This window comes from Tursiops truncatus, chromosome 9 (assembly GCF_011762595.2).
Source record: "Tursiops truncatus isolate mTurTru1 chromosome 9, mTurTru1.mat.Y, whole genome shotgun sequence".
Classification (NCBI taxonomy): Eukaryota; Metazoa; Chordata; class Mammalia; order Artiodactyla; family Delphinidae; genus Tursiops; species Tursiops truncatus.
The window spans coordinates 39,120,022-39,134,291 of record NC_047042.1 but is presented as its reverse complement, the minus strand read 5'-3'; the positions used below and the strand labels follow the sequence as shown (position 1 = coordinate 39,134,291).

The 14,270-nt window shown below is 36.7% G+C and overlaps 1 protein-coding gene across 12 annotated transcripts in view; it reads right to left on the bottom strand.

Annotated features, from left to right (window-relative positions):
- Nucleotides 1-14,270, bottom strand: part of ETV1 (ETS variant transcription factor 1) — a 95,463-nt gene that overhangs the window by 31,948 nt on the left and 49,245 nt on the right. For 11 of the 12 annotated variants that reach the window (XM_073809668.1, XM_073809667.1, XM_073809664.1 and 8 more), the window contains 3 exons: nt 11,257-11,386; nt 7,513-7,701; nt 2,959-3,206 (listed from right to left, as the gene is read on the bottom strand). In XM_073809668.1, coding sequence (XP_073665769.1) covers nt 2,959-3,206; nt 7,513-7,701; nt 11,257-11,386 — 567 coding nt within the window. The remainder of the gene's footprint in view (nt 1-2,958; nt 3,207-7,512; nt 7,702-11,256; nt 11,387-14,270) is intronic. The other variant, XM_073809672.1, reaches the window with a different exon arrangement.

Sequence of the window (14,270 nt, the reverse complement as noted above, 5' to 3'; positions counted from 1 at the left end):
AGAAGACACAACTTTACTATTTAACTATTCAAGCGAAACTGAAGTGTATCTTATTGGCAATATTGAAATTAGAATTCAAAGGTGTTGTCCAACTTTAGCAATCGGAAATATAATTTACAGGAGAGACAGTAACAAAAATTAACAGCTTCTCAAATATTAAACAAATATTCCACAAGTCATTTGCAAGCTTTATGGCAACTTACAAAAGAGATGCCCTATGTACCTTTAAAACAGGATACTGGACTGTTATAGACTGAATGATCGTGTCCCCCATAATTCATTGTGAAGCCCTAATGCCAAAAGTGGTGGTATTTGGAGGGGGGGGCGGGGGCTTTGAGAGGTAATTAGAATAAGACTAGGTCGTGAGGGTAGGGCCCCCATGGTGGAATTAGTGTCCTTATAAAAGAAGAGCAAGAGAGACCAGAGCCCTCTCTCTGCCTCATGAGGACGCAGTGAGTAAGTAGCCATCTGCAAAGCCAGGAAAAGAGGCCTCACCAGGAAATGAATCTTCTGGAACCTTGATCTTGGACTTCCCAGCCTGCAGAACTGTGGAAGTTAAATGTCTGTTACTTCAGCTTTCCCACTGATGATGGTATTTTATTATAGCAGATTGAGCTAAGGAATGGACTATCCTTCTTTAGGTTAGAAGTGACTGAATCTGTGCTTTTGAGGGTCAGACCGTAGCTGACTCGAATTCATATTATATATGGTCCACAAATAATGCAATTAAACCTCACAGCCCGAGTTCCTATTTTTTTGCCCTCAATGTATTATTTAAATATTTTTCTTGTTTGCTTCACATCTTCTCAGGAAAAGTTACACGTCTTCAACATCATGTTATATATAATTTTATATACAATATAGATATAAGGAGAATATATACGTGTGTGTGTATATGTATATATATATATGTATGGAAAACCACAGAATCAAGAAAATGATTTCAATGATAATCTTTCTGAGATTATACCTATAAAAACATTCTAAAAAACACAAGAATTTTCTAAAAATGCTATGCCCTACAAGTCCTTTTGAACCAATTATTTGGGCTATTTTAACTGATTTCCACGTAAAGTTTCTTGAAATCATGATGAATTCAAAAAACTGTGCAGCAAATTAAAATGTGGTTTGGAGAGTAAGAATAACATCAGTTAACAGGACTAGAAACTTGCAGAGAAAAATGAATCGTGTCTATAATAAAGCCCATTGTAGTGCAGAGTTCTTAATTATGCCCGTAAATCATGGACAAACATAAAAGGTTCTAAAGTGTAAACACTATGGTACATTCTAGGACCCTCTCCAAATTACAGGGCCTGGGACAAGCATTCAAGTACAGTCCCTCACACCATATGTTTAAATTTTTAAACTATAAACCAGCCAAACAAAACGATAAATAAATATGTTCTCTCCTCCTATTCCTTGAAACTATAAAAACATAACAACTTGGAAGGCCAGGCCAAACCTAGAATTTGGGGAAATCTCTAGGATTAGTGCTGAAAGAGGATGGTATGCAGCCAGTTTTCAGTCTTCAGATCCCGGCCCCTCCACACCCCCTTCCTGCCTCTCTCCCTATTCCTCAACGCCACCTTGTTCCACACCACGGGGGCCTCACACACCAAACATATGGGCACAACCAAGCTTCATCCTCATCCTCCCACAAGCAGCTGTCCCTTGGCCACCTCCTTGGACCTAGACAGGAACAGTGTGCTCTGCCTTCAGAAAACTAGGCCTGGGATAAACTTGCTCAGGCCCTGGAAGTGGACTCAAGGTTGGCTGGGCAGGGAATTCATGGGCCCTGGGTAACTGGTATACCTTCCAGAAGTAGAGGTATAGCCTCTCAGTGGGCAACTCCCCTTAGTCCTTTTCAACTTCTTGGCCAATGAGGAAGGGTGGCCAGAGGGAGACTCTCAGTGGTAGGGCTCCTTCTTGCTGAGCTTTAAGACCAGTTTATAATAAAACAGGTAACCTTATGCAAGTTGGAAACTGAAGACCAGCAGACAATTTTCTTTCCTCAAGTAGAACCGACAGAAAAACTCAGCAGAGTTATGCCTAGAGAAGCAATAGTTCCTTCACAAAGAACACCCACAACTTTGCATCCAGATGAAAGGAAGTCACATTGTTTTCCAATATTTTTAAGTCCACAACCATCTATTGACCGTGCTTACAATAACGTTAGTAATATTTTGCCTGGTGCCCTTCTTAGAAGCATTAGCTTTTATTTCATACTTTTTCCCCAAATTCCTGAGATTTCTGAAAGGCAGGTGTCCTGATTTTGAGATTATAACAAAAGAAATGAGCACAGAATAGTTAAGTAATTTTTCTGAGTTCTTAAGGTCAAATATTGGCAAAGTTGGTGGTAACATTAACAATAGACAGAAGTGCTTTTTACTTTCGGGAAACCCCAATTCTCCATCTTGACGTACTACTTAGTGAGATCTTTCAGGCTCAGTGAGACTAGAGCTAAGCCTATTATTGATATTTTTGCTATCCCTCTCCCAATATGGAAGAATCCTTACTTCCGGACCCTTGGAATCTTGCCACAAAAATAAAGAAACAAACAAACAAACAGTTATAAGCAATAAGTTACTCAGTACAGAAGAATATTGCTTTCTGTTAATATTGTTATTAAACAGTGCAGCAGGAGCAAATGGAAAGAAAGCCCAGAATCAAGAAAAGAAGGATCACGTTACTCTCTTGGGCTGAGAGTGCGCATAATTTTACAAATTGTACTCTTCTTTGGACAGGTTTCATTTCTAGACACTATTTCATCCATTGGCTCATGCCAAACTGGTTTGACAGTCCAACGCTTCACATAAAGAGAAAGATTCAAAGAAGGAATAAATCAGAAAGATTCCACCAAAAAATGGTCAGGAGCCACCCCATCTGTGGCCAACACTAATGAAACTGACAAGCAAGTGAAAAGATTTATCTTAAACATAACTTAAAGCACAGGCCTACCTGAATCATATGCAAAATCTCTGGGCTCCTGTTTGATCATCAGAGGAGGGGGGAAGCTTTGGCTGGCCGCACCACCAACCATGGTGTTGTGTTCATACACTGGGTCGTGGTACTCCTGCTTAAAGCCTTGAGGTGGGAAGGGAATGTTTGGCTCAGACATCTGCCGTTGGTACATGGGACGTCCTTCCCTTGGCATTGTCGGCAAAGGAGGAAAGGAATTACAGGGTTCAGAAAGTTGGCGGCGAAATCTGGGAAATAAGAGAGCATGTTTCAAATAAAATAGTAACAAGGAATACCCTTTAAAAATACTGGCACGATTTTTAACTTCTAGCTAATGAACATGACACCAGCTGACCCGAAGTGTAAATCTTTACCAAAGACTAGACACTTCCTGGGTCAGTAGCACTGTGATTTCTAATCATAATACACCTTGTGCTCCCCTTCTAATTAGTTCCATTCAGCACTATTTCAGTACCTGACAAAAAGTTAAAGATGTGCTTCGGGGAAGGCTAGGAGAGCATTGTAGTGTTTGCAAGAAATAACACACTCTAACAGTTAAAATGCCCAACTAGAAATCAACTGGATCATTTACCAGATTTCCTTATTAAGAGGGTCTCAAATTAATTGTAGACAAGAAAAACAAAACAAAACAAAACAGGGGAACCAGAAAGAATCTGATTTCAAACTGCAGCCTCCAGCTTTTAATTCCGTTATCAAACTAACCAACCAACAAACAAAATCAACCACATAAAAACCTCCTTATTGGTTTTCCTTCCCTTACCATCAGTTATCAAGGGAGCGAGAAGGGAATGACTTTCTTCTCAAATGTGCAGGACTCTTACATCTTCAACAATGTCCTAAATAACACTGTATTCTAGTGAGAAATTAAACTGGGAAATATTATAGAGACTGAAATCCAAGCTAGTTGTAAAAGACTACTTCTTTACTGTCAAACAGCAACACAGAACTCACTGGCTTCCAAGATTTTCAAACAAAATATCAGGTTGATAAAAATAAGCATAAAATATTACAGCAGACCTCCAATGATGGAAGGAACATGCATGCATCACATAGCTTTGGGACAGGTCGTGCTGTTAGGTCATGGGGAAGTTCTGAGGCCTTGGCAGAAGGCTGAGAGTGAGTCTCTACGCTCCTTCCTCCTTGGTTATCCTGTGTACTGATTGGCTAATCACTTCATCAGTTCAGTTCTGTGTTTCTCATCCTAATATCACTGACCCACCGCAAAGATGTGGATTAATTAAAGATTTAACAGCTCTAAACATGCCCAGGAGTGCTTAAAAATAACCTATCCAACATTTCTATGAGCAAATGTAAGCCTATTAACTCCCCTGCACCCGCCCCCAAAAGCATTCCTCAGACTTTAATTTGGAAAGTTAACATTTAATTTTGGTAACGTTAAATGAAAACAAGGTAAAAGCGAAAGAATGGCAAGGCAATTGCTTTAGCATTTCTAAGAACACTCCACCCTGTGATTTAACTCTAGCCTCTCTGGCTGCCATGGAAAGCACTGAAATTCCACCTACACCTGCAGAAAATAAACTCAGAAACTCAGATATAGCAAAATAGGCTGACTGCACTGCATTCACTTCCCTTCGCTTGCTTATTTCATTAGCCAAAAAAAGAAACAAATTATCATTAAGAACTGTCAAGGAATGAATAAGAAAATTGTAAGTTGAAGTTAAAAAAAGAAACCAGCTCACTTGGGAAGCCTTCAAAGGAAGATAATAACACTTCTACTAAAAGCTTTGTTGAAAAATCAAGCCATTTGTTTTCACAAGTCAACATGATTCCAGTTGGTACTCACTGAGGACCAGGAATATATCAAACACACGTGCTTCCTAAGAAACTACAAGTTTGTGGTATCATTCTTATGACCCACTGTAAAGAGAAAGCGACTCCAGAAGCTTTCTGGAGGGAGTTCATGGGTAAGGAGGGCGTGCTGATGAGCTCCTGGGTAAAGAAAAACAGTGCCTAAGTGGTGAGAAACATTGAGAAAAAGAGACAGGGCTCCTGCACAGTGGGTTCAGGAAAAAGTGCCAAAGGGCTGGCCCAAGGAGCAGAATGAGGCTGAGGAAAGGAAGCGGGGTGCAGCCCAGTTGGCCATGAAGCATTCCCAGAGTGAGGTGGGGTGCCTCGGCTGGATGGGGCTATTTGGGGGAAAGGATCTGTTCCCAGAGCAAATTTGCCAATTATAACTGAGGGACTGTCATTTGTTGGCTAGAGCTCTCCAAGAAATCCTCCTCAGAAGCATACGGCTTCAGAGATTTTCCTGGGATCGGCCAGCTGGTGCTGTCCTCAACACTCAGTGGGGGGCAGTGGGAAAAGACCCTGAGCTTCCCTCTTCTAGTTCCGGGCCGGCTGTTCTCAGTCTCAAATATTTGAGTTCAAGTAGAGAAACTAAAATGGGTTTGGCTACAGCATTTCAAGTTAGGTCACCTAAAAACAGCCATACTGCTTGTTCAGCAGTCACCTCCCATAAGAAAGAACTATTCTGCACAGAGTACCGACTATGCAATCTCTAATTCTGGCCCTCATTTGAGGTGTGAGACGCGCTATCAAGAACTCTGGGAAGTCACCAGAAGTAGACAAAACAAAACTTGCTTTTCTTTGGTCGTCCTCTTTTTCCCTTTCAGCCCTGCACAATGTGCATCTGTTTAATGGCCCACCCGGCAATAAGATGTCTTTCATCTGTATTTACAAAACTGTTTACACAGATGCACATACCATTACACTCGGACAGAGTCTCAAGTCCACAGGGTGAGAAGGGAAAGATAATGGGAAGCATTTCATAACTAAAGCACAAGAGGACTCAGGGATGGAAACCAAGGTAGGAAAGTTATGACTTGGTCTCCCATTGGAAAGAATGCTTTCATCTTACCTTCATATCAAAAGAGTTACTGAACTTGAGATTGAGTCCCATTAAATAACCTATAAAAAGCAGATCTGAGTATTCTCTTATTTTCCGAAAGTTGCCAGTGGCACATCTTCTGGTTTCCTCTGCTGATCTGGGAGATTCCTCTGACTGAGCTATTTTTATAATGGTGTGTCAGAGCCAATTTGCACGGGCTTATTGTTAAATTTTCAGGAATTATGGGAGCCAACTCTTAAACACAGCCATTGTTAAGAATTAAATTATGTAAGTTTAAAATTATTAAAAAATTATATTTAAAACAAAGGCAGAAAACACTCAAAACTCATCACTTCCTAATTCTTTTACTACATTTTACTACTAATTATACTAATTATGCGCTGGAGGTTATGTCTATTGTATCTGTTTGGCAGAAATACTGTTTCGTGGCATGTTACTACACATCTCTTTGCAATTCCACATTCAGGGTTGTCACAGTGATACCCTGGAGTCTGCCATCGGGGCAATATTTACATCACAGACGCATCAAATGCTATAGATCAAGGTCCTTGGGTTTACTCCCATAGAGCCTGTTGTTAACCATTTAGCAGCACACCACTCACTCTATATAAGTACAAGGTAGAAGGGGAAGAAAGGATGCTATACATAATTGACTTGTGTTTTAAGTTGTATTATTAAGGCCTCTAAAGGTCCTCCAATATTTTATTTCAATATGAATTTTTTCATCTCTAGGAGTCGAGAATTACCCACCATAACATTCTCTTTAGCTCTATGTTGTGTCTTGCATTATTCCTTTCTAAGTAATACTAATTGAGTCTCTACCTCTTTATATTCTCAGCGTTCAGGGTCATGCCTCTACTGACATTAAATATTCATTACTTGGAAAGGAGGAAAGATAGTTCTATCAAATAAGTTTTCTTCTGCAAAACTATGTACAGCTAAACCACTCATCTAAGGTAAAGAACCTCATTCTGTAAGCCACCTACTAAAATTAGTCTCCTAACTTTATAGAAAAAGTACACACATATGCTCATAAAAATGGGATGATCTGATTTAAAGTTTAAGTGAAGCAATTTAATTCAAGCAAAGTGAAAGGGAAATGTTCAAATGTCAGTATATAGATTAATTTTCCATTTTAGCAACCAATTTAAATGTTTATAAAGGAATGTTTATAAATGACCTTCTCCATAAATTATTTATAGCTAAAGATAGATAGAGCAAGCTCTTCCTAAAAATATTTTGCACAGATGTGCAAAATTAATACACTCCCCTTGAATTTACTATAGGTCTTAGGAATTGGTAGTAATAGGACTTTCTTCCAAGAATGCTAAAAACAGTTGTTTTTTTGGTTTGTTTTTTGTTTTTTTAAATGGTACTTGCAGTTACCAGGGGGTAAGGGTGGGAGAAGGGATAAATTGGGAGATTGGGATTAACACATACACACTACTACATATAAAATAAGTAACTGATAAGGACCTACTGTATAACACAGGGAACTCTACCCAGTACTCTGTAATGGCCTATATAGGAAAAGAATCTAAAAAAACAGTGGATATATGTATGTGTATAACTTAACCACTTTGCTGTACAGCAGAAACTAACACAACATTGTAAATCAACTATGCTCTAACCAAAAATTTTTTTAAAATGGTACTTGCAGTTACCTGTGGTCCATGGGGTAGCTACTGTCTTGAATGGGCTGCGACGGAGGGAGGTGAGCTGGGAAGGCGCGGTCAGGTTTCGAAGTATGAGCTGAGTTGGGAGACGCATGGTGCAGGGGGGACACTGGGGTGCTGGATGGTGTTGGGGGGTTGGAGGGCCTCATTCCCACTTGTGGCTTCTGATCATAGGCACTACCCAAGGAATGAAAGAAAAGAGAACATGTGCTTCTTGGGAGCAATTAAAACTTTTTTTTTCCCCCAACCCAAGGGTAGAAAAAATATTTTAGGCTTAAGTCTTAAGGAAGTTGGAATTGCATGTTGTTTGGTTTCCGCAGCTCTAGAACACATAATCTTTGAAACTGTCACACACTTAAAAAGAAAATGGGATAATGAATGTATAACTTTGTAAGAGCATAAATACACAACATCTATTTTTAATATATATACAAACAACACAGTATAAGGAACATCTCTGTCAATGAAAGCAGTGGCATATTATTTCCATCTATTCTTGATATGTCTCCTTAAGCAAGTTTCATAGATCTTTTCTAGATCATTAAATATTTCTGATATTATAATCCTTCTATGTTACATAAGATTTTAGAATAAGAACTCACGTCAGTTTAACGAGATGCGGATCATACCTGGCTCATCTTTATTTGTGGTAGAACTCTAAGAAGAACATACTTTTGCCTTATTGTCATTTTTTTAATGTAAAATAAATGACGCCTGGCATTAATTTCCTCACATAGGATAATAAAGGTTTATGAGGCAAATTAATAAAGATTTATGTCTCTGATCTCTTTAAGCTTTCTTGGAGTATAAGAATAGGTACAAAATAATGTTCTTAAGAGTAAAATCCTGTTATCATTGTCTAACTTCTGAACACAGTTACAAAATAATAAAATGAGTAAGCTTGTTTTTATATACATTATGAATTTAAGTTGCTTTCTTTAGTGTAGCTCTCAGGAATATGATTTAACTAATTTCTGTAATCTAAAAAATATTTTATTGAAAACAAACTGTACTTAAATTTCTGAACAAAAAAAGATGTTCTAGATTAAAATACTGTATTTCATTTTAAAATAAAAAGCATTCATTAATATATATTTTTCTTTAAAAAAGAAACTTTAAAAAAAAACTGACTTATGTAATAATTTACCCTGTTGCACCATCTATACAACAGAATAACATCCAAGTGCAAAAATACTTTATAGAAGTGAAGGAGTATGTGCTGCATAAGTCTTCCTTGCTTTAAAGCAAAGTCAGTGGAACTCATATTATGTTTGGTCCTACCTATTTCACTTACCAATATTTCTGAGTGTGAACCCACTTCTTTTATAAAATGGTTCACATGTCTCATTCCCACATAAGAAGAAAAAATGATACATCTCCTGTCCTAGAATATTACTTTTTTCCCTTATGAAATTCTGTATTGAGTTACACTGTTTGTATAGAAATGGAAATAACAAAATTTAATCCATATATCACTGTGGGAATTACTGGTCCCCAAGAAGAACCTCAAAATATTCAGGTAATTCTTCTACCATTAATTTATGGAAGTCAGATATGTCTTTCTTCTTTCTAAGTCCATAAAGCAGCAGTTATTTCATAGTCACACTTCTGATCAATGCTAAAATGCAATGGCAATTCTATACCTATTTGGTTTATTAATTAAAAATTCCTCCATATGTTAAATAATTACTCTGAGAATACACAGTACTCTTAAGGAGAAAATGCAAAAATTAAAAACATGATAAAAATAAAACTCAGATTGATCAATATTGTTTTATCTGAACTCAGTATGTTTTGTTAGTTGGCTTCTACAAGAGATCTGTTTTATAAAAGCTTTGAAGTTCAACTGAACTGCCTCATCATTTCAGGCTCTGGTGAACCTCCTAGAAAAACAGATATAAAAGACAAGTTGGCAAGAACAAATAGTAATAGAATGTCCAAGCACTGGTCAGGTACTGTGAGACTGCACAAATCGAAGTTTCTCAAATCTTAACTATCTTGGACAACAAACTAGTGAATATAACAAAAAGGAAGCAGACTCACAGATATAAAGAACAAACGAGTGGTGACCAGTGGGGAGAGTGAAGTTGAGAGGGGCAACACAGGGGTAGGAGATTAAGAGGTACAAACTACTAGGCATAAAATAAGCTACAAGGACATACTGTACAACACAGGGACTATAGCCAATATTTTATAATAACTATAAATGGAGTATAACCTTTAAATGTTGTGAATCACTATCTTGTACACCTCTATCTTATATAATATTGTACATCAACTATACTTCAATTTAAAAAAAAAGGAAAAAAATTATTCCACGAAAAAGAAAAAAGAAAATATGTAAAAAAAATCTGAGGAAATAGAAGACTCCTTTGGATTATAACGTATTATGAACTGGAATCAACATAATTCATAAGACCACAAATATTTTTAATCATTTTTATAAGTTTCTAAACTAACTCCTTTAAAGAACTACGTACGTCTCTACTATAATTGAGAGTAATAACATACAATATACAGAGCCAACTTTTTCCGTACGCAATTAGAGGCCGATATGAAAAGCAGCAGAATGCAATTTACTATGAAGGGTTTTTAATGAACATACATGTTATCAAATTTTCCAACAAATGAACAGTGCACTTCTACTGCCCCACCCCCCTTTATTATCACCCGAAGGAACAACTGGCTTTTTAATAGATAATAGCCTCTGCTAAGCCTTATAAAATTCTAACTTTACTGCAATTGTCCATGAATGCATCTTATAGATCATCTGCAAAACCTGTCAGATAACTAATGTACTGCTTAGACCTGCCAAATGGTTCATTTTTTCCTACACACTCTATCTAAAGTGCATAATGCTTTCTTTCTAATGAGAACTTTCAGCAGCTATTCATGCATGCAAAGTAAGAACCTCTCTCTCTCTCTCTCTTTTTTTTAAGTGAAGATAGACACAGGAAGCACCTTCCTCTTTTACTTGTTTATTTATTTATTTATTTGGGCACACCGCACAGCATGTAAGATCTTAGTTCTCTGACCAGGGATTGAACCAGTGCCCCCTGCAGTGGAAGTACGGATTCTTCACCACTGGACGGCCAGGGAAGTCCCCAGTCCCTCTTTTCAATCCCATAGTGCATCACTACAGTAGAAAAGTAACTCATGATTTGGATAAAAATGACTGCATTAAAATGATTCTGGGGGCTTCCCTGATGGCACGGTGGTTAAGAATCCGCCTGCCAATGCAGGGGACATGTATTCGAGCCCTGGTCCGGGAAGATCCCACATGCCGCAGAGCAACTAAGCCTGTGCGCCACAACTACTGAGCCTGCGCTCTAGAGTCCGTGAGCCACAGCTACTGAGCCCGTGCACCACAACTACTGAAGCCTGCACGCCTAGAGCCCGTGCTCTGCAACAAGAGAAGCCACTGCAATGAGAAGCCTGCAAAACCCAACGAAGAGTAGCCCCCCTCGCCGCAACTAGAGAAAGCCCCCACACAGCAACAAAGACCCAAAAAAAAAAAAAAGATAGGTCTCTGACTTGACCTTTAATTAAAATGATTCTGAAAGTATGTAATCAGACAGTAAATGGTCCTTCCGAGTTCTGCTAAACACATAACCTAATTAGCTTGTTATATGCTGCAGGTGTAACTCATAAAATATGACTTGAGATTTTATATTATGCTGGAACTGTGTTTCAATAACCATCAGGCCTTCTCTGTACACCTGATTGCTTTACCTGACATTGTACAGGCACTTTTCTCCATAGCTGAATTTAAAGGGCTGTTCTTGACTGCAGGCAGAGCCAAGTTCTGAACATGGACTGTGGGGTTCTTTCTTGATTTTCAGTGGGAGGCCATGAAAAGCCACTAGAAAACAAAACACAAATACCCACAAAAATGAAATACAGTTAGGAATTAAGTACACTAATCTGTTCTACTCCTCTTGGTTAAAATGTCACTAACATTTCATATTAACTTTCATACATAAGAAAAATCACATTGGATGAATTTCATGCAAGAAAAGATTCTGGAGGATCTGCATATACTCGTTGTTTGCTTTTACTGCATAACGAAATGCATGCTTAAACTCTCTCTCATTACTTAAAGTCAGATGAACTACTTGTAATTGGTTTAGCGGATATTGACAATACTAGAAGTTTTCAGAAAGTAAGCTTGAAAACATTTCAGAAAGGTTTCCAATGACTAAAGCAGAAAAAATACAGCTGATTATCCAAGAATTAACTGAAGACAGGAACATAAATTTAAGTATTATTGAAAGGAAAATATCTCAAATGTACCAATAGTAATGGTTTAATGGAATAACAACTGGACTATGAGAAAGAAAATCCAGATGCATGCAGTTCTCAGGGTAACTAATGATACTTTGGACGAAAGGACAAAAAACTCGACCTCTTTTTAGGCCAGCGCTCATATATAAAAATACACATAAAACTATTTGCCTAACTACTTACCACAAGTGTGAAGATACATTGTGAGAAATATGTTAAAGTTATTTTTCATATATAATCTACCATAAAACAATTATTCTATATGAAATGCTGTTTCCTCCTTTTTCATATGACTCAGTGTCATATGTCATTACTGTTCAATATAATATAAAGACAATATCATAAAATAGGAAGAAATATGTATATTTGGGATGGAATCATAGCTTTCAAACCAATAAATAAATAAATTATATATTTTTATTCTTCTATATGAAACTGAACAAATGCATATTAGAGATCCTCAGAATAATTGAAGTTTTAGTATAAATGGAAAATGAATAAAAAGATAAGGGGAAAATAGACATGAGAATGAATTTTATTTTCATACAATTTGCACAGGTATGAATTATCAAGGATAAACACAAGAAGGACACACTGTGGATAGTTACTCCAAGTCCTATAAAACCTGGGATTAAAACAAAATATTAAGTGTATACACTATAAAGGAAGATATTACAAGAGAAGCTTTGTGGCTTACGATGCCATTCAATCTTGATTATGATATTACATCATTATGAACTTGTAGTAACTTGAATGTCATATATAATTTTAGTATAAGAAATTGATATCAAGAGCTACCAAGCTCCAGGAAGATAAATGCTATTTGTTTACGTAAGCACATAATTTTGACAAAAATGTTCAGTGGTACTCAAGAGACATCTGAAACACTGTAGAAAACCAATGTGCCACAGAAGTAAACAAGTTTCATCTAAATTAGTTGTCTAAGGAAAACTTAATAAATAATAATACAATTATTTCGCTGAGTGGTCTATTTCAAAGTATTTTTTTCTAATTTAATGTGTGTTTAATATACCTACTCAAAGTAGAGAGTTAGAAACAAAGGGGAAATTACATGTCTCTTCATATGCAAAGGGTACGTATGTTCATTAACTTTACCAAGTCAGAAAGTTATAATTTATAAAACGTTACGATAGAAGAGGCTTAAGAACCTCAAGAATCAATTGTAACATGAGGACTTGTTCGGATTCTGACTTGAACAAACCAACTGAAAGAGACACCTTTCCAACAAATAAGATATTTCAAGGTGGACTAGGTATTAGATGTTTAAGAAATTATTGTTAATTTTGTTGGATGTGATAATGAAATGGCAGTTGTACCAAAAAGAAAGGTTTAAAGCTAAAGCTTCATAAAATATTTACAGATAAAAAATAAGCTCTGGGATTTTCTTTAAAATACTCTAGAAAAAAATGTATGAGGGAAGAATCAAATAGAAAAATGTTGATAAATGTTAAAAGCTGACTGATGGATAGGTGGGAGTTCACTACATTATTTTCATTACTTTTACCTGAATTTGCAAGATGAAATGTTTTTTAAATGTGGGGAAAAAATCACAAAACATTTAAAGTAGTATTTTATAAGAAAATTCTCTCCCTGTGTGTGTGTGTGTGTGTGTGTGTGTGTGTGTGTGTGTGTGTGCTACTTCTTAGAATGACAAATATTGTATGATGCAATCTTGTAATATCTTAACCATGCATTTGTTGCTTTCTTAACAAATAGTTTTCCACTGTTTATTACTTACTTGAACATATACAACAAAATGTGTATACCCTAGTTCAGCACTTTAGATTAAGTAGTAGGTTTTATATTTTCCTAAGAAAAAGCAGCAGCAACATCAAAGGAACTCACTTTGCCATTCAACTAAGTAACAAATCATTATACCTGAAAGATGAGATCTAAATTATATGAATGAAAATGGATAAGAACCTAAAAGCTAATAAATTGCCAGTATGATGCAAAGTTTATCATATTTATCAAAATATCAAACATACCAGAGACTGCTGTATTCAACATTACTATATTTTAAAAGTCTTTGGGACCATAGTGTAGGAAAAGGTTAGTAAACAGGATGCAAAAGGCATTAACCATAAAAGAAAATAATCTACGAATTAGGCTTCATTGAAATTAAGAACTTCTCTTCATCAAGACACTAAGTTACAGACACCAAGAGGATACTTGCTATAGAAAGATCTGACAAAGAAATCATATTCAACATAATAAGAATTGCTACAAATTAATAAAAGGAAACAAGAGACCCAATTAAAATGGGCAAAAGACTCAAACGGGCAGTTCATAAAAGAAGATACCCGAACGACAAACAAATGAGCAACAAAGCAAGCATATATGAAAAAGTATTCAGCATCTTTACTCATCAGGAAACTGCAAATAAAATCACACGAGGTTTTCACTATACACCCACTAGAATGGCTAAACTGAAAAAGACT